Genomic DNA, 20,000 nt, shown 5'->3' with positions numbered 1-20,000 from the left:
GCTCAGACCCTTCCTGAAGGTGGCCTCCGTCAGGAAGTGGTTCATCATGCGGATGATGGACGCGCCTGTGGAAGGATTTCTTGACTATATTTGACGCAACTTGATTGAATATGAAAGATACTGGAAAACTGATAGTCTGCCAACATAAGACATTGTTAATCATCCTTCCAAGACTAAAACTGGGAAGGAAGAAAATCGAACTGGTCTCAAATAGCCTTCAGTTCACCATAATAAAACTGATTATTATGTAATTCCTTGATGACAGTAAGTGGAAAGAAAAGTTGAATATTTGTAAAGTGCTTTCTGAACGTAAAATTCTCCAAAGTCCGGCCTCAAAGAAAGGATTTGATATTCACCTTTAGTTCAATATATGTTGAAAGTATATGTCATAAACTGTGCATGGACGTGCCTATGAGTACTCAATCCTTGTCAATAAGGTAAAAAGCAAATTCTGGAGGTAAGACTGGACTTTTGAGACACCCTTTCCGTAGCCTTATGAATAACAGTGGCCCAACCTTTGCTGTAGGAGATGCCATCGAAGATCTGGCTGATCTCGTCAGGATGGTTGACGGGGATGCTGATCATATGGGACGACTCGAGACTATCCAGGGACATGACGGACTGAACTTTATTCACGACGAACATATCCATCACTTTCCATGTTGGCTCAACCTGGAAGTGGATATTCTTTAAGTTTTAGATTACAATGAAACCATACCTTCTGGCAAGAGAATGATTCTGTTCGTCTGTGACAATGAACAATGTTTTTACCTTCCTAGCAAGGCTTATAATCATGATGAAAAGCGAAGAAGAATACTGCAATTCACAAATAAATGATATACTGGTTATAATGCTAAAGATGAATGTTATGGTGTTGAATCCTCATTGTAAACGTTTTAGTTCCCTTCGGTAATTCTGCTTAAGGTCACTTGCAGTTCTTTCATATTATTCTCAAGAACCAAAGAGGAACATATGTGTTTCTTCACGGAGAGATGACGTAATGTTTTCAATGAGAAAGATAACTTTAGTTAACTCGTGCTAGACATCTCTTGTCTACGTTTTGTATCTCCCGTGGATGAGATCATGTGGATGACTGACCAGCACTGGGTCAAGCGAGTATTCCACATGTACTTTCCAGTTATGACCTATAAAGACAGCTTCTTGAACTGTGGGCATTACAGACATAGCCGAATATCTTATATATAAACACCCCAAGACCGATTTCTTTGAGACGACGCAAGCTACGTTACGTCCAGTGGCAAGAAAATGTAGACTTCTTTACAATTATTAACTTCATACTCGAGGTGTAACATTGAGCAGGTGGAAACCGGTAACATCAGTTCAGTTCACAGATATATATTCATTTATTTATTTATTTATTTATTTTGCTTTGTCGCTGTCTCCCGCGTCAGCGAGGTAGCGCAAGAAAACAGACGAAAGAATGGCCCAACCCGCCCACATACACATGTACATACATACACGTCCACACACGCAAATATACATACCTATACATCTCAATGTACACATATATATACACACACAGACATATACATATATACACATGTACATAATTCATACTTTCTGCCTTTATTTATTCCCATCGCTACCTTGCCACACATGGAATAACAACCGCCTCCCCCCTCATGTGTGCGAGGTAGCGCTAGGAAAAGACATCAAAGGCCCCATTTGTTCACACTCAGTCTCTAGTTGTCATGTAATAATGCACCGAAACCACAGCTCCCTTTCCACATCCAGGCCCCACAGAGCTTTCCATGGTTTACCCCAGACGCTTCACATGCCCTGGTTCAAACTATTTACAGCACATCGACCCCGGTATACCACAGCGTTCCAATTCACTCTATTCCTTGCACGCCTTTCACCCTCCTGCATGCTCAGGCCCCGATCACTCAAAATCTTTTTCACTCCATCTTTCCACCTCCAATTTGGTCTCCCACTTCTCCTCTTTCCCTCCACCTCTGACCTATATATCCTCTTTGTCAATCTTTCCTCACTCATTCTCTCCATGTGACCAAACCATTTCAAAACACCCTCTTCTACTCTCTCAACCACACTCTTTTTATTTCCACACATCGCTCTTACCTTTACATTGCTTACTCGATCAAACCACCCCACACCACATATTGTCCTCAAACATCTCATATCCAGCACATCCACCCTCCTACGCACAACTCTATCCATAGCCCACGCCTCGCAACCATACAACATTGTTGGAACCACTATTCCTTCAAACATACCCATTTTTGCTTTACGAGATAATGTTCTCGACTTCCACACATTCTTCAAGGATCCCAGAATTTTCGCCCCCTCCCCCACGCTATGATTCACTTCCGCTTCCATGGTTCCATCCGCTGCTAAATCCACTCCCAGATATCAAAAACACTTTACTTCCTCCAGTTTTTCTCCATTCAAACTTACCTCCCAATGGACTTGACCCTCAACCCTACTGTACCTAATAACCTCCTCTTATTCACATTTACTCTTCACTTTCTTCTTCTTTCACACACTTTATCAAACTCAGTCGCCAATTTCTGCAGTTCCTCACATGAATCAGCCACCAGCGCTGTATCATCAGCGAACAACAACTGACTCACTTCCCAAGCTCTCTCATCCACAACAGGCTGCATACTTGCCCCTCTTTCCAAAACTCTTGCATTCACCTCCCTAACAACCCCATCCATAAACAAATTAAACAACCATGGAGACATTACACACCCCTGCCGCAAACCTACCTTCACTGAGAACCAATCACTTTCCTCTCTTCCTACACGTACACATGCCTTACATCCTCGATAAAAACTTTTCACTGCTTCTAACAACTTGCCTCCCACACCATATATTCTTAATACCTTCCACAGAGCATCTCTATCAACTCTATCATATGCCTTCTCCAGATCCATATTTCTCACATACATTCTTCAAAGCAAACATCTGATCCACACATCATCTACCACTTTTGAAACCACACTGCTCTTCCCCAATCTGACGCTCTGTACATGCCTTCACCCTCTCAATCAATACCCTCCCATATGATTTACCAGGAATACTCAACAAACTTATACCTCTGTAATTTGAGCACTCACTCTTATCCCCTTTGCTTTTGTACAATGGCACTATGCAAGCATTCCGCCAATCCTCAGGCACCTCACCATGAAGCATACATACATTAAATAACCTTACCAACCAGTCAACAATACAGTCACCCCCTTTTTTAATAAATTCCACTGCAATACCATCCAAACCTGCTGCCTTGCCGGCTTTCATCTTCCGCAAAGCTTTTACTACCTTTTCTCTGTTTACCAAATCATTTTCCTAACCCTCTCACTTTGCACACCACCTCGACCAAAACACCCTATATCTGCCACTCTATCATCAAACACATTCAACAAACCTTCAAAATACTCACTCCATCTCCTTCTCACATCACCACTACTAGTTATCACCTTCCCATTAACCCCCTTCTTCATTTGCTCCCTTGTCTTACGCACTTTATTTACCTCCTTCCAAAACATCTTTTTATTCTCCCTAAAATTTAATGATACTCTCTCACCCCAACTCTCATTTGCCCCCCCCCCCTCTTTTTCACCTCATGCACCTTTCTCTTGACCTCCTGCCTCTTTCTTTTATACATCTCCCACTCATTTACATTTTTTCCCTTCAAAAATCGTCCAAATGCCTCTCTCTTCTCTTTCACCAATAATCTTACTTCTTCATCCCACCACTCACTACTCTTTCTAATCAACCCACCTCCCACAAGCATCTTTTGCGCAAGCCATCACTGCTTCTCTAAATACATCCCATTCCTCCCCCACTCCCCTTACTTCCTTTGTTCTCACCTTTTTCCATTCTGTACTCTCCTGGTACTTCCTGTCTCTCCTGGTACTTCCTCACACAAGTCTCCTTCCCAAGCTCACTTACCCTCACCATTCTCTTCACCCCAACATTCTCTCTTTTTTTTTCTGAAAACCCCTATAAATCTTCACCCTCGCCTCCACAAGATAATGATCAGACATCCCTCCAGTTGCACCTCTCAGCACCTCTCAGGTAAGAGAGATGTGTGGTAATAAAAAGCGTGTGGCTGAGAGAGCAGAAGAGGGTGTTTTGAAATGGTTTGGTGGCATAGAAAGAATGAGTGAGGAAAGATTGACAAAGAGGATATATAGGTCAGAGGTGGAGGGAACTAGGAGAAGTGGGAGACCAAATTGGAGGTGGAAAGATGGAGTGAAAAAGATTTTGAGTGATCGGGGCCTGAGCATGCAGGAGGGTGAAAGGCGTGCAAGGAATAGAGTGAATTGGAACGCTGTGGTATACCGGGGTCGACGTGCTGTCAATGGATTGAACCAGGGCATGTGAAGCGTCTGGGGTAAACCATGGAAAGTTGTGTGGGGCCTGGATGTGGAAAGGGAGCTGTGGTTTCGGTGCATTATTACATGACAGCTAGAGACTGAGTGTGAACGAATGTGGCCTTTATTGTCTTTTCCTAGCGCTACCTCTCATACATAAGAGGGGAGGGGGTTGTCATTTCATGTGTGGCGAGGTGGTGATGGGAATAAATAAAGGCAGACGATATGAATTATGTACATGTGTATATATGTATATGTCTGTTTGTGTATGTATATGTATACGTTGAGATGTATAGGTATGTATATTTGCGTGTGGGGACGTGTGTGTATGTACATGTGTATGTGGGAGGGTTGGGCCATTATTTCGACTGTTTTCTTGCGCTACCTCGCTAACGCGGTAGACAGCGACAAAGCAAAATAAATAAATGAATTATATATACCTCGCTAACGCAGGGAGACAGCGACAAAATATAATAATAATAATATAATAATAATAATAATAATATATATATATATATATATATATATATATATATATATATATATATATATATATATATATATATATATATGTATATATATATATATATTACAAGTAGTGGTGATGTGAGAAGGAGATGGAGTGAGTATTTTGAAGGTTTGTTGAATGTGTTTGATGATAGAGTGGCAGATATAGGGTGTTTTGGTCGAGGTGGTGTGCAAAGTGAGAGGGTTAGGGAAAATGATTTGGTAAACAGAGAAGAGGTAGTAAAAGCTTTGCGGAAGATGAAAGCCGGCAAGGCGGCAGGTTTGGATGGTATTGCAGTGGAATTTATTAAAAAAGGGGGTGACTGTATTGTTGACTGGTTGGTAAGGTTATTTAATGTATGTATGACTCACGGTGAGGTGCCTGAGGATTGGCGGAATGCTTGCATAGTGCCATTGTACAAAGGCAAAGGGGATAAGAGTGAGTGCTCAAATTACAGAGGTATAAGTTTGTTGAGTATTCCTGGTAAATTATATGGGAGGGTATTGATTGAGAGGGTGAAGGCATGTACAGAGCATCAGATTGGGGAAGAGCAGTGTGGTTTCAGAAGTGGTAGAGGATGTGTGGATCAGGTGTTTGCTTTGAAGAATGTATGTGAGAAATACTTAGAAAAGCAAATGGATTTGTATGTAGCATTTATGGATCTGGAGAAGGCATATGATAGAGTTGATAGAGATGCTCTGTGGAAGGTATTAAGAATATATGGTGTGGGAGGCAAGTTGTTTGAAGCAGTGAAAAGTTTTTATCGAGGATGTAAGGCATGTGTACGTGTAGGAAGAGAGGAAAGTGATTGGTTCTCAGTGAATGTAGGTTTGCGGCAGGGGTGTGTGATGTCTCCATGGTTGTTTAATTTGTTTATGGATGGGGTTGTTAGGGAGGTAAATGCAAGAGTTTTGGAAAGAGGGGCAAGTATGAAGTCTGTTGGGGATGAGAGAGCTTGGGAAGTGAGTCAGTTGTTGTTCGCTGATGATACAGCGCTGGTGGCTGATTCATGTGAGAAACTGCAGAAGCTGGTGACTGAGTTTGGTAAAGTGTGTGAAAGAAGAAAGTGAAGAGTAAATGTGAATAAGAGCAAGGTTATTAGGTACAGTAGGGTTGAGGGTCAAGTCAATTGGGAGGTGAGTTTGAATGGAGAAAAACTGGAGGAAGTGAAGTGTTTTAGATATCTGGGAGTGGATCTGGCAGCGGATGGAACCATAGAAGCGGAAGTGGATCATAGGGTGGGGGAGGGGGCGAAAATTCTGGGAGCCTTGAAGAATGTGTGGAAGTCGAGAACATTATCTCGGAAAGCAAAAATGGGTATGTCTGAAGGAATAGTGGTTCCAACAATGTTGTATGGTTGCGAGGCGTGGGCTATGGATAGAGTTGTGCGCAGGAGGATGGATGTGCTGGAAATGAGATCTTTGAGGACAATGTGTGGTGTGAGGTGGTTTGATCGAGTAAGTAACGTAAGGGTAAGAGAGATGTGTGGAAATAAAAAGAGCGTTGTTGAGAGAGCAGAAGAGGGTGTTTTGAAATGGTTTGGGCACATGGAGAGAATGAGTGATGAAAGATTGTCCAAGAGGATATATGTGTCGGAGGTTGAGGGAACGAGGAGAAGAGGGAGACCAAATTGGAGGTGGAAAGATGGAGTGAAAAAGATTTTGTGTGATCGGGGCCTGAACATGCAGGAGGGTGAAAGGAGGGCAAGGAATAGAGTGAATTGGAGCGATGTGGTATACCGGGGTTGACGTGCTGTCAGTGGATTGAATCAGCGCATGTGAAGCGTCTGGGGTAAACCATGGAAAGCTGTGTAGGTATGTATATTTGCGTGTGTGGACGTATGTATATACATGTGTATGGGGGTGGGTTGGGCCATTTCTTTCGTCTGTTTCCTTGCGCTACCTCGCAAACGCGGGAGACAGCGACAAAGCAAAAAAAAAAAAAAAAAATATATATATATATATATATATATATATATATATATATATATATATATATATATATATATATATATATATATATACTATCTATATCTATATATATATATATATATATATATATATATATATATATATATATATATATATATATATATATATATATATATATATATATATATATATATATATATATATATATATATATATACGTATCATCCCTGGGGATAGGGGACAAAGAATACTTCCCACGCATTCCTCACCTGTCGTAGAAGGCGACTAGAGGGGACGGGAGCGGGGGGCCAGAAATCCTCCCCTCCTTGTATTTTAACTTTCTAAAATGGGAAACAGAAGAAGGAGTCACGCGAGGAGTGCTCATCCTCCTCGTAGGCTCAGATTGGGGTGTCTAAATGTGTGTGGATGTAACGAAGATGTGAAAAAAGGAGAAATAGGTAGTATGTTTGAGGAAAGGAACCTGGATGTTTTGGCTCTGAGTGAAACGAACCTCAAGGGTTAAGGGGAAGAGTGGTGTGGGAATGTCTTGGGAGTAAAGTCAGGGGTTAGTGAGAGGACAAGAGCAAGGAAGGAGTAGCATTACTCCTAGAACAGGAGTTGTGGGAGTATGTGATAGAATGTAAGAACGTAAATTCTCGATTAATATGGGTAAAACTGAAAGTTGATGGAGAGAGATGGGTGATTATTGGTGCATATGCACCTGGGCATGAGAAGAAAGATCATGAGAGGCAAGTGTTTTAGGAGCAGCTGAATGAGTGTGTTAGTGCTTTTGATGCACAAGACCGGGTTATGGTGACTGGTGATTTGAATGCAAAGGTGAGTAATGTGGCAGTTGATGGAATAATTTTATACATGGAGTGTTCAGTGTTGTAAATGGAAATGGTGAAGAGCTTGTAGATTTCTGTGCTGAAAAAGGACTGGTGATTGGGAATACCTGGTTTAAGAAGCGATGTATACATAAGTATACGTATGTAAGTAGGAGAGATGGCCAGAGAGCGTTATCAGGATTACGTGTTAATTGACAGGCGCGCGAAAGAGAGACTTTGGATGTTAATGTGCTGAGAGGTGCAACTGGAAGGATGTTTGATCATTATCTTGTGGAGGCGAGGGCGAAGATTTGTATGGGTTTTCAGAAAAGAAGAGAGAATGTTGGGGTGAAGAGGGTGGTGAGAGTAAGTGAGCTTGGGAAGGAGACTTGTGTGAGGAAGTACCAGGAGAGACTGAGTACAGAATGGAAAAAGGTGAGAACAAAGGAGGCAAGGGGAGTGTGGGAGGAATGGGATGTATTTAGGGAAGCAGTGGTGGCTTGCGCAAAAGATGCTTGTGGCATGAGAAGCGTGGGAGGTGGGTTGATTAGAAAGGGTAGTGAGTGGTGGGATGAAGAAGTAAGATTATTAAGTGAAAGAGAAGAGAGAGGCATTTGGACGATTTTTGCAGGGAAAAATGCAAATGAGTGGGAGATGTATAAAAGAAAGAGACAGGAGGTCAAGAGAAAGGTGCAAGAGGTGAAAAAGAGGGCAAATGAGAGTTGGGGTGAGAGAGTATCATTAGATTTTAGGGAGAATGAAAAGATGTTTTGGAAGGAGGTAAATAAAGTGCGTAAGACAAGGGAGCAAATGGAAACTTCAGTGAAGGGGGCTAATGGGGAGATGATAACAAGTAGCGGTGATGTGAGAAGGAGATGGAGTGAGTATTTTGAAGGTTTGTTGAATGTGTTTGATGATAGAGTGGCAGATATAGGGTGTTTTGGTCGAGGTGGTGTGCAGAGTGAGAGGGTTAGGGAAAATGATTTGGTAAACAGAGAAGAGGTAGCAAAAGCTTTGCGGAAGATGAAAGCCGGCAAGGCAGCAGATTTGGATGGTATTGCAGTGGAATTTATTAAAAAAGGGGGTGACTGTATTGTTGACTGGTTGGTAAGGTTATTTAATGTATGTATGATTCATGGTGAGGTGCCTGAGGATTGGCGGAATGCTTGCATAGTGCCATTGTATAAAGGCAAAGGGGATAAGAGTGAGTGCTCAAATTACAGAGGTATAAATTTGTTGAGTATTCCTGGTAAATTATGTGGGAGGGTATTGATTGAGAGGGTGAAGGCATGTACATAGCATCAGATTGGGAAGAGCAGTGTGGTTTCAGAAGTGGTAGAGGATGTGTGGATCAGGTGTTTGCTTTGAAGAATGTATGTGAGAAATACTTAGAAAAGCAAATGGATTTGTATGTAGCATTTATGGATCTGGAGAAGGCATATGATAGAGTTGATAGAGATGCTCTGTGGAAGGTATTAAGAATATATGGTGTGGGAGGCAAGTTGTTAGAAGCAGTGAAAAGTTTTTATCGAGGATGTAAGGCATGTGTACGTGTAGGAAGAGAGGAAAGTGATTGGTTCTCAGGGAATGTAGGTTTGCGGCAGGGGTGTGTGATGTCTCCATGGTTGTTTAATTTGTTTATGGATGGGGTTGTTAGGGAGGTGAATGCAAGAGTTTTGGAAAGAGGGGCATGTATGAAGTCTGTTGTTGTTCGCTGATGATACAGCGCTGGTGGCTGATTCATGTGAGAAACTGCAGAAGCTGGTGACTGAGTTTGGTAAAGTGTGTGAAAGAAGAAAGTTAAGAGTAAATGTGAATAAGAGCAAGGTTATTAGGTACAGTAGGGTTGAGGGTCAAGTCAATTGGGAGGTAAGTTTGAATGGAGAAAAACTGGAGGAAGTAAAGTGTTTTAGATATCTGGGAGTGGATCTGGCAGCGGATGGAACCATGGAAGCGGAAGTGAATCATAGGGTGGGGGAGGGGGCGAAAATTCTGGGAGCCTTGAAGAATGTGTGGAAGTCGAGAACATTATCTCGGAATGCAAAAATGGGTATGTTTGAAGGAATAGTGGTTCCAACAATGTTGTATGGTTGCGAGGCGTGGGCTATGGATAGAGTTGTGCGCAGGAGGGTGGATGTGTTGGAAATGAGATGTTTGAGGACAATGTGTGGTGTGAGGTGGTTTGATCGAGCAAGTAATGTAAGGGTGAGAGAGATGTGTCGAAATAAAAAGAGTGTGGTTGAGAGAGCAGAGGAGGGTGTGTTGAAATGGATTGGGCACATGGAGAGAATGAGTGATGAAAGATTGACCAAGAGGATATATGTGTCGGAGGTGGAGGGAACGAGGAGAAGTGGGAGACCAAATTGGAGGTGGAAAGATGGAGTGAAAAAGATTTTGAGTGATCGGGGCCTGAACATGCAGGAGGGTGAAAGGCGGGCAAGGAATAGAGTGAATTGGATCGATGTGGTATACCGGGGTTGACGTGCTGTGGATTGAATCAGGGCATGTGAAGCGTCTGGGGTAAACCATGGAAAGTTGTGTGGGGCCTGGATGTGGAAAGGGAGCTGTGGTTTCGGGCATTATTGCATGACAGCTAGAGACTGAGTGTGAACGAATGGGGCCTTTGTTGTCTTTTCCTAGTGCTACCTCGCACACATGAGGGGGAAGGGGGATGGTATTCCATGTGTGGCGAGGTGTCGATGGGAATGAATAAAGGCAGACAGTGTGAATTGTGTGCATGGGTATATATGTATGTGTCTGTGTGTGTATATATGTGTGTACATTGAGATGTATAGGTATGTATATTTGCGTGTGTGGACGTGTATTTATATACGTGTGTGTGTGGGTGACTTGGGCCATTTCTTTCGTCTGTTTCCTTCCGCTACCTCGCAAACTCGCGAGACAGCGACAAAGCAAAATGAATAAATAAATAATAAATATATATATATATATATATATATATATATATATATATATATATATATATATATATATATATATATATATATATATATATATATATATATATATATGAAAGGATCACATTTTTTTACGTGATCAAGATATTCCTATGAGCCCATGGGGAAAATGAAACACAATAAGTTCCCAAGTGCACTTTCGTGTAATAATAACGTCATCAGGGGGGACACAAGAGAGAAATATAAGTCAGTTGATATACATCGAAGAGACGAAGCTAGGACGGCATTTGGTAAACATGCGATTGTCCAAGACAGACAACGAGCGTTCATAAACTTAACATTTTACAAATTTTATCAACGATAAAGTTATCTAATTTGTATAGACCATCACTAATATTAAGATTATAATTCTTTGTGTATTTGATAATAGAAGATTCAATGATATTTCTCGTGGTAATAGAGTTAGATTTGATAACTGAGATGGCATTACTCCAGTCAATACAATAATCACAGTTTTTAACGTGATTAAACAAGGCATTTGAGTCTTGTCCCGTTCTTATACTATATCTATGTTGCTTGAGTCTAACGGAAAGATCTGTACCAGTCTGCCCAACATAAACCTTATCACAATTCCTACATGGCACTTTACAGATGCATCCAGGAGAATTTTCTGGTGAATTCCTGATTAAGATATTCTTTATAGTATCATTGTTGCTGAATGCAACATTTACATTAAAGGATTTAAGCAACATTGGAAGTAAAGTAAAATTATGATCAAAAGGGAGAACTAAAAGATTCTTGGTGTCAATGGGAGGTTTGGGCTCAACTCTATAAAATGATTTCTTTACTAACTTAAGGGATTTATCAATGAAAGATCTAGGGTACTTAACTTAGATCCAATAGAATATATCTTCTAAAACTCATCATCAATAAACTCTGGACTGCAAATACGTAATGCCCTTAGGAAACTCCAACGTAAAAATGAAATGTGTATATGAATTAAAGAGAGACGAGCACTTACTTGATCCATGCCAATGTTCTGAACGTAGGTGGCGAAACCTTCATTTAGCCAGAGGTCAGTCCACCACTTGGGAGTAACCAGGTTGCCGAACCACTGGTGGGCCAGTTCGTGGGCTACAACAAGGGCCACCCAGTACTTGCTTTTTGGTGCGGACTTTTCTGGGTCATACAACATAGCCGTTTCCCTGGGAAAGATCAGATAAAAGAAGGATTAGCAAAAGTCTCTACCAGGTAGAAACAAAAGTAGAATAATATTAGGATAAGATTAAATAGAACTGAGACCAACACCTTAACGGGCGAGAATCATCGTCATTTAGATCCCATACGTCACCTGTGTCAACAAATAGCCCTGCCTCTTTCCTTGCCACCTACAGGGGATGGCATTATTTCTCGTTGTTCCTTGGATCTTCGCCTCTTTCACATATCGTTGGCACTACGAGAACAAGTCTTGTGCTTACATTTTCTGTTTGGAATCCCTCCCGTCAGAAACAGATATACCTTCATATGACTTGGATTATCGGTACCTACACATATCCTATTCATACATGCATAAACCGCGAAGACATTAAAGGGTTTGGTTTTGTTACCTTTGATCTGGAATCCAGATTAAAGACAGAAATTTCACGGCCATGTGCAAAACAGTAAGGAATACATGAAACCGCAGTCAGTCAGTGAAGCTCACCTGTAGGTAATGAGACCCCAGTTCTCCATTGCACCAGCACTGAAGTCTGGGATGGCGATCATGTCCTGCTTGGGGAGTGGGTAGGACTGGTTGAAGTAATCCTCGAAATAGCTGAGGACGGCAGGACCAATCTGCCGTGCGTACTCTGCCTGATGGATGGCTGACTCCCGCGCCCACACTGTGTGTGTGTGAGGAAAAGATATTAATGATAAGATCCTAGATTAATCTGACTATCACTGAAAAACACTTAAGGTTAGAAATGAATTTGGGATGATTAGAAACTTTACCAAAATCAGTTTCATTACCTTCACACCGCTGTGCGTTTTCTTCATGCTTTTTGTTACCTGACGTGGGATCTAAAGGCGACGAAATTAAGTACAGGTAATGAACGACCATTTTCCTAGATGGACACTGTCCCTGGCTGGACAATCTCAGAAACAATGAAAACATTTCATCAAGAAATTTGTTCTTCTGAGACTTGAAATACCAAATGCAATACATGATTAAATGAAAGTTCAAGTTGTTAACCAACACCAGACAACACAAGTGTTTATGATCATCTACCTCTGAAGAAGACGTGATCGACCTCAGTGGAGTTCATGTGAGCGAAGTCTGATACGACGAAAGCAAGAAGATACGTGGACATGGGCACCGTAGTGTTGTAGTGGTCCCACAGCCAGCCTTCCTGACCAGTGCTGGGGAAAGATAAAGCTTTGTTAACAAACAAAGTCAAGCTGCAGCAAAAAGCAGATTGCAAGTTAACCTGACAAAAAAAAAAAAAGAAAAATGCATTTGTGAACCTGACGGAATTGGAACCCGTCTTGGATCATATACATAACTGATAATGTTGTGTAACCTCATTGATCTTGAAATATTTCATTCTGCTGCTTGACTCTGTCTATTAAACCTGACATTATGCCTTCTGAACAGCAACAGTAAACAGTGGGTGATGGACATACGACAACCACACCTGCCTGCTGATAGGCTACACTCACACAGGGAGAGTCTCGGCGATGGGCATGTTGGAGATGGAGGTCATGTTCTCCTCCCTGGCCAGGTAGACCTCGAAGGTGGCCTTAAAGCCAGGTTCGTCGAAGCACGGGAAGGCGCGACGGGCGATGGCCTTAATATAGTCACCGCCCGTGAGAAGATGACGAGTCCTACTGGAAATCCATCGGCTAACCAGAGGTATGTACGGCACCAGTAGATGGGGCGAGACCCTTCCCATTACAGGTGCTGACTAGGTCCAACCTCCATGCGCAAAAACGTTCGTTTTTGTTGGTCGCCTGTCGACCAACAATGCATGCGGGGCCCAACCGACTCTAATTTCTTCCTAATTACAGAATCCCGTACCACTGCCTGAATTAAAGGGTCAGACGAGGTGAGCAATTTTTTCAAATCTGGCTTGTTTGTTGAGCCCGACGATCGAGACGAAGTCGGGAATCCCAAGCCCACCATCACCCGCTGCCGAGTGGAAGTATGCAGAGGGCGCGTCATGAGGCAGATGAAGCTAACTGCGAACCGACGTCCGCACTTGCCTGTCCATGCGCTCCAACTGTGTCTTATAGACTTCCCCCAGCACCAGGCGATGCATGAGTTTGGGCACGTGATGGTCGATGAGGATCGTAGTCCTTTGCTTAGGTTTTAAAGGGGCTCTAGTGACATTAGACAGCCCCTCTTGTGGCAGGGAACCGTAGGACCGTCGCCTGCCTCCTGCCACAACGAGAACACAAGGTACTTATAAGTCGTCCTTATTAGCCATGGAGGTGATAGTACTGCCCAAGACCTGGATTGTTCTGTTCTTGTTGACATACCAAACCTTGCGTTTGCCATCGATCTCCATGCTGAGGGTCCGACACTTTTCCGGCTTCATCTGAAGGCCGCCATGATATTGTCCTCTGCAGACCAACCGCCGTCTGCGCCATCAGAACAGGTCATCAGCAAACGCGAATATTTATACTTTTTGGTCTCCAAACACCCAATTCCTTAACCCTTACGATCTCTTCATCATTCACAAGGTTAAAAAGAATGGGCGAAAGGGGGTCGCCTTGTTCGACCTCACGAGTCACATTGATCTTTCCTGACATTTCCCTGCTGCCTTTGATGTGCGGGAAGGCTTGGTCATAGGTCGACATAAAGTATACTCTCACTGGGGCTGGAATCCCCTTCCGTGAGATGGCCCGCTCGATAGTGCTATGATTAACACTATCGAATACTTTTACCATGTCGAGGAATGCCAGGTGCACAGGGTGGGACTCTGCCCGCGCACGACCGATGATCGCGTCCAGAATCGTGTGGTTCTAGAGGCATCCGTCCATCGATTTGGACAAGGCTACTAATGATTTTATGTAGCAGACGGACTACGGCACACGAAATGGGGATCGGTTTGTAGTCCTTTGCCTGCGTTGGGTTTGGTTAATTAAGTATCAGTACCGTCCTGTTTGCCCTGAGTGGTTCAGGTGGTGTAGAGGTGGCGATCCACAGATCAAACATCTTGCAGAGCACCCGCAGTAGAATGAACTTGCGGAGTTTCGTTTCCATTCCATCGGGACCGGGGGCGGATGTTTTGGTGGCTTTGAGGTGGTGTGCAACCTCACCCACGGTTATAACCTCTGTTAGGTGTTCGTTAACTTGGTCACCAACAGTAATAGGCCGTCTGTTAGGCTCGGAGAGCCACCAGAAGAGGGCTTCCCAAAAGGGATAGAGGGTTTCAGCCCAACCGAAGCTGGGGATACCTCCCAGTCACCTTTGAGGTTCTGTCCAGCGGCCAGCGATTTATTCGATCTATAAAGCCTCCACGTCCAAAGCGTCCCATATCTACCGTCCCAACATCGATTTTCAACAGTTCTTCAAAACAATTCATCTGTTTACCTCATCTCTCTCTGTTACCACTTCCCCATTCGTCTCTTTTTCCGATGTCTCCTTATGTTGTTTTGTTTTTCATATATTGGTAACCTCCATCTAAAACATTTTCTTATTCTTCCAGAAATTTGCTGATATATGCTCACCTCAGGTCATAACATTCACCTTCCTCTTGACCTCCTGCTGCTTTCTTTTTTTTTTTTTCCAATGATCTGCACACTTTCCCTGCACATGATAACATCAGACGGAATTTATAAACTCTGAATGACATTTGACTGGGACTGTCAGCCCGGTATTATGCCAGGTTAGGGTTATATCAGCCGGGGGTAATGTCAGTCTGGACTTGTATCAGCTTAGAGATATGCCAGTCTGGAGTTATATCACCTGGCTTAATGTTGGGCTAAGGTTGTATCATCTGGGAGGGTTATCAGACCGAGGTTCAGTAAGATCCGGATGATGCCAGGCGGGGGTCGTGTCAGCTGATGGGCCAGGGCTCTCTGTTTTATAGGACGTAAGTGTAGAGTTATATCAGCTCAAAGTCTGAACTCTGAGGGGCTGTACACCTACCTGATTTCATAGAGGAACAACTGAACCGAGCATAAAGGAAATTTTGTTTTTAAAGAAGCTACACTCATTCAGAAGTTATCTAAGACAGAAAAGAAGGTCATCAATAAGACCAATGGGTCACATATTTAATGTAAAATCAACAAAACATATATACAGCTGCTGTCACATATAAAGTAAGGTACACATGGAACTAGTATCTATTTCATACCTGGCAATAATTGAACATTCTTGGCTTCAACGTCTTTTTGAACCTTCAAGAACTGAAGACATTGTATTCATGGGTAAGTACTAAGATAAATCATTTTTCGTTTAAAAGTACAACGATAGCCACATCATGATGTGGGAAATACAAAAAGTATATTTCTATAATATTTGTTCTCACCACACATGTTAACAAACAACTACAACATGCAATAATATTTGAGACAGATTATGATGTGGATTATAATTCCAGAGTTAGGGAGAGACGATGTTGGACTATGTGATACACAACGGAAAAGCATCATGAAGGTGGAATATTCAGACAGGAATACTATCTCCTGTATGCTAAGATGTGTCGCCTTCTCCTACGTCAGTACACACACACACACACACACACACACACACACACACACTCTGTACTGAGTAATGGCAGTATTGTCTTGTGTGGAGGAACGTCTCCTCAACGAACTGCTCTGCTGTGACACCAGGAAACCTTACATCTGTGAGTCCTCCTGCACTTCCCGCACCTTTCTCCAGTAGCTGTTGAGCTTGGAGGTGTAGCCTTGCCCGTCCAGCCACCCCATTATCACGTCGTAGTTATCGTCCATCCAGGCGATGTTGGTCTTGGTTCTCTCGATCCTCTGCTTCACTTTCATAGTGACAGCATTCAGATCGCTCTGGTGCTCTTCCTGGAAGTCCAATATCTGCGGATGCCAGAGGGACATACCATTAAAGTATACTGGACAAGAAAAGGAATTCCTCAACACCCTCTACAAACAAATAATCTGCTACGCTTTAAACTACATCTCATGAACATGATCCTTACTTCTTTCAAAAGGAAATGTAACAAAAGTGCATACCCACACAAAATGATGCTCTCAGGATGTTTGCCGGCGGCCTAGCAATCATAACACTCAACAACTATTTAATAACACAAAGATCCTCCCAACAGAATCACACCTTAACATGCATGGCACTCAACACACACACACACACACACACACACACACACACACACACACACACACACACACACACATATGGAGCCAGACGATCATACATGATATTCTTTGTTTACAGAAGTAGGCAGCAACACACATCCACACAGCAAGAGACAGTATCATACCTGCTTCAGCTGTTGCCTGGTATTGAAGGTGCCGGTCGCTGATAGGATCAGACGTGATCTCGCCTTTCCTCCGAAGCTGGCGAGAAATTCTATGATTATATTTCCCACATTTAACTTTTCGACACCAGCATGTTACAGCAATTCCTGATTCTCAGTGATGATCTAAAGTGGTACGAAGGTTCTTGTATATATTATCATGAAGAGGATAACTTACTAGTCATAGATCATCTTCCAATGGTTTCTAAGGAAGTCCCAAGCAAGGGGTCGACCCACCACGTTCCCGGCCACTGCGCCAAAGACCCTCTCAGCGTCCTGTTTCCGGATCCCACTATAAGGCCTGAAGGCTATTTCCAGGTACCTGTTAATGAAACCATATTTGCATGAAGAGAATCAATGACGAAAACTGCTTTTTTTCTGGACTGGGGTTCCTTACCAGTGAGGAAGGCTTCCACCCTCATTTATCTACTGTATATTTGTACATTTATGACCATTAACGGCACTGCAAACACCGAACATGGAAGAGCCAAGCCCATTATTGTGCTGCGATAACTGGACTACACTGTAAGCTTGTAAGATAAATCTGTTCATCTACAGTGAGTGGCCTGAGGTGGAATGTTACTACAGGTTTGGTTCGTGAATAGCAGACACCATCTCCATCTGTCGTAAGTGTTCTAAACCTCACGAATGACTCAGGTAATATTCAAGTGTTTTATTCACAATCTCAACAGATAATACGACTTTAGAAACTATTGATATTTGACTCATCATCAAGGTTGAAGTATCATTACTTATATTTTTGTATTTCTATCACTATTACTTATATTTCTATCACTATCACTAATATTTATATTACTCTTATTTATATTGAATTACTACAACTTGTAATATTACCGTTGCTATTGCTGCCACTCTTTCTGTTTTTGCTACAGCTACTGGCAATGTATAACCAGCATCATACTACTTCTATTACTACTACTACTACAGCTACTGCTACTGCTGCGCCTGTTGCTGCAGGCAGTTCTGCTTTTGTCTTTACCACTATTAATATTTCTGCTTGGGTACGTACCTTGAGAGGAGCCAAACCTTCTTCGTGCATCCCATAGCGCTGAGGAGCTGGGACTTCTCAGAAGCAATGTTAGTCTTGAGGTACTGGTCCCAAGCAAAGTTCCACTCGTCCTCACCACCCGCCGCTAACGCCCGGCAGTACACCACAGATTTGAGGTTAGGTGAAATGATCCTGAAGAAATAACGTTAGAGTCATTATTCTTCATAGGCGACAGGAGAAAAATCTATCACACTCACGTATTGCTATCATAGGAGTCAGTTCTGTAAGTGTTGATACTAATGAAGATGATTGATAGGTAGGGTGAGAAGATAAGGGTTACTACCCACGCTGATAAGAGATAAAGATCCTTAAAGAAAGGAAAAAGGACTTTGGTGTCAATTAAGAAACTAGTAACTGACATTAGCTCTTTAGGTGTAATTGAAAGTCTGTGTTCTTGTTGGGGTTGTCACTTCAGAATCGACTTAAGACATCTGGAGAGCCAGCAGCTTTGTCGTTAAACGCCTAGTTCTTTATGATAACAACACAGCACAAGGAGTAACGAGATTTAGATATGGGTAAACTGTAAGATGTGTTGTGTTCTGAATCAATCAAGGTAAATCCTCCTTACGTTTGGTTGTCGGGGTTGTCCATCCACTGGCGGTAGAGGGAGAGGACGTTGTCCAGACAGTCTTGGTGTTCCATGGCACAGGCCCACATTACGACGCTCCTGCGTTGAAACTGCTCCACCAAAGGGTCGTCCAACTGGTTTTCGAACCCGACAGACTCATATAGCGGTACTATGATGTCGTAGATGTATTTCTGGGAAGGAAGAGCGTTCTGTGTTGTTATGGCCGTAAACTATGTATATGGGAGGGAAGAGGGGTCTATGATGTTGATGAGTTTCTGGCGAGGAAGGGGAATCTGTGATGTCGTATCCGTATTTGCAGAGGAGTTAGTTCATTATGTGATGCTTTAAATATATTTCCAGTGAATGAAGAGCGGTCTTTGATGTGATGGTATATCTTGGGAAGTGAAGCTTTTAACGGTTTTATGAATATATTTATGAGACAGAATGACCAATCCACCTCTTGATATCGGAGGTCAGGCCTAATCAGAGACTTTGACAAAACAGATAAATGAAAACTAAATTTCTACCAACATCATTATCACCTTCAAAAAGCTGTGCTTTTAGCTAGTAATTCTGAAACTTTATCCTGAACAGACAAGTAAAATCTTCAAGTGTAAAGTGTAAGTAACAGACAAGTAAAATCTTCAAGTGCAAAGTGTAAGTAACAGACAAGTAAAATCTTCAAGTGTAAAGTGTAAGTAACAGACAAGTAAAATCTTCAAGTGTAAACTGTAAGTAACAGACAAGTAAAATCTTCAAGTGTAAAGTGTAACAATGAATTTAGAAGTTGCCTGCTACACTGACTCCTGCTGCACTAACTCCTTGCTACACTTACTCCCTGCTCCACTGACTCCTGCTACACTGGCTGCCTGCTATACTGACTCCCTGCTACATTGACGCCTGCTAAACTGGCTCCTGCTATACTGACTCCCTGCTACACTGTCTCTTCCTACACTGACTCCTTGCTACACTGACTCACTGCTACATTGACTCCTGATACATTGACTTCCTTCTATACTGACTCCTGCTTTACTGACTCCCTGCTATACTGACTCCTGCTATACTGACTCTCTGCTACACTGACTCCAGCTACACTGACTCCCTGCTACAATGACACAGGCTACACTGACTCTCTGCTATACTAACTCCTGCTATACTGGCTCCCTACTACACTGACTTCCTGGTACACTGACTCCTGCTACACTGACTCATTCTTACAGTGACTCCTGCTACACTGACACCCTGCTACACTGACTCGTGATACACTGCCTCCCTGCTATGCTGACTCCTGCTAGACTGACTCACTGCTACACTGACTCCCTGC

General features: G+C 42.6%; 1 protein-coding gene across 1 annotated transcript in view; it reads right to left on the bottom strand.

The window, feature by feature from the left end:
- The window catches only part of LOC139764986 (uncharacterized), a 60,491-nt gene that overhangs the window by 7,786 nt on the left and 32,705 nt on the right, over nucleotides 1-20,000 (bottom strand). Inside the window, exons 14-27 of the mRNA XM_071692039.1 lie at nucleotides 18,677-18,867; nucleotides 18,070-18,240; nucleotides 17,218-17,361; nucleotides 17,004-17,079; nucleotides 16,376-16,581; nucleotides 14,681-14,972; nucleotides 14,067-14,163; nucleotides 13,786-13,960; nucleotides 13,243-13,425; nucleotides 12,812-12,942; nucleotides 12,248-12,425; nucleotides 11,567-11,750; nucleotides 516-672; nucleotides 1-65 (exon numbers count right to left, since the gene is read on the bottom strand). The exon at nucleotides 1-65 is cut by the window's left edge and continues 17 nt beyond it. Coding sequence (XP_071548140.1) covers nucleotides 1-65; nucleotides 516-672; nucleotides 11,567-11,750; nucleotides 12,248-12,425; nucleotides 12,812-12,942; nucleotides 13,243-13,425; nucleotides 13,786-13,960; nucleotides 14,067-14,163; nucleotides 14,681-14,972; nucleotides 16,376-16,581; nucleotides 17,004-17,079; nucleotides 17,218-17,361; nucleotides 18,070-18,240; nucleotides 18,677-18,867 — 2,250 coding nt within the window. The remainder of the gene's footprint in view (nucleotides 66-515; nucleotides 673-11,566; nucleotides 11,751-12,247; nucleotides 12,426-12,811; nucleotides 12,943-13,242; nucleotides 13,426-13,785; nucleotides 13,961-14,066; nucleotides 14,164-14,680; nucleotides 14,973-16,375; nucleotides 16,582-17,003; nucleotides 17,080-17,217; nucleotides 17,362-18,069; nucleotides 18,241-18,676; nucleotides 18,868-20,000) is intronic.

Source organism: Panulirus ornatus, chromosome 52 (genome assembly GCF_036320965.1).
Source record: "Panulirus ornatus isolate Po-2019 chromosome 52, ASM3632096v1, whole genome shotgun sequence".
Taxonomy (NCBI): Eukaryota; Metazoa; Arthropoda; class Malacostraca; order Decapoda; family Palinuridae; genus Panulirus; species Panulirus ornatus.
This window is presented reverse-complemented; position numbering and strand designations above follow the sequence as displayed.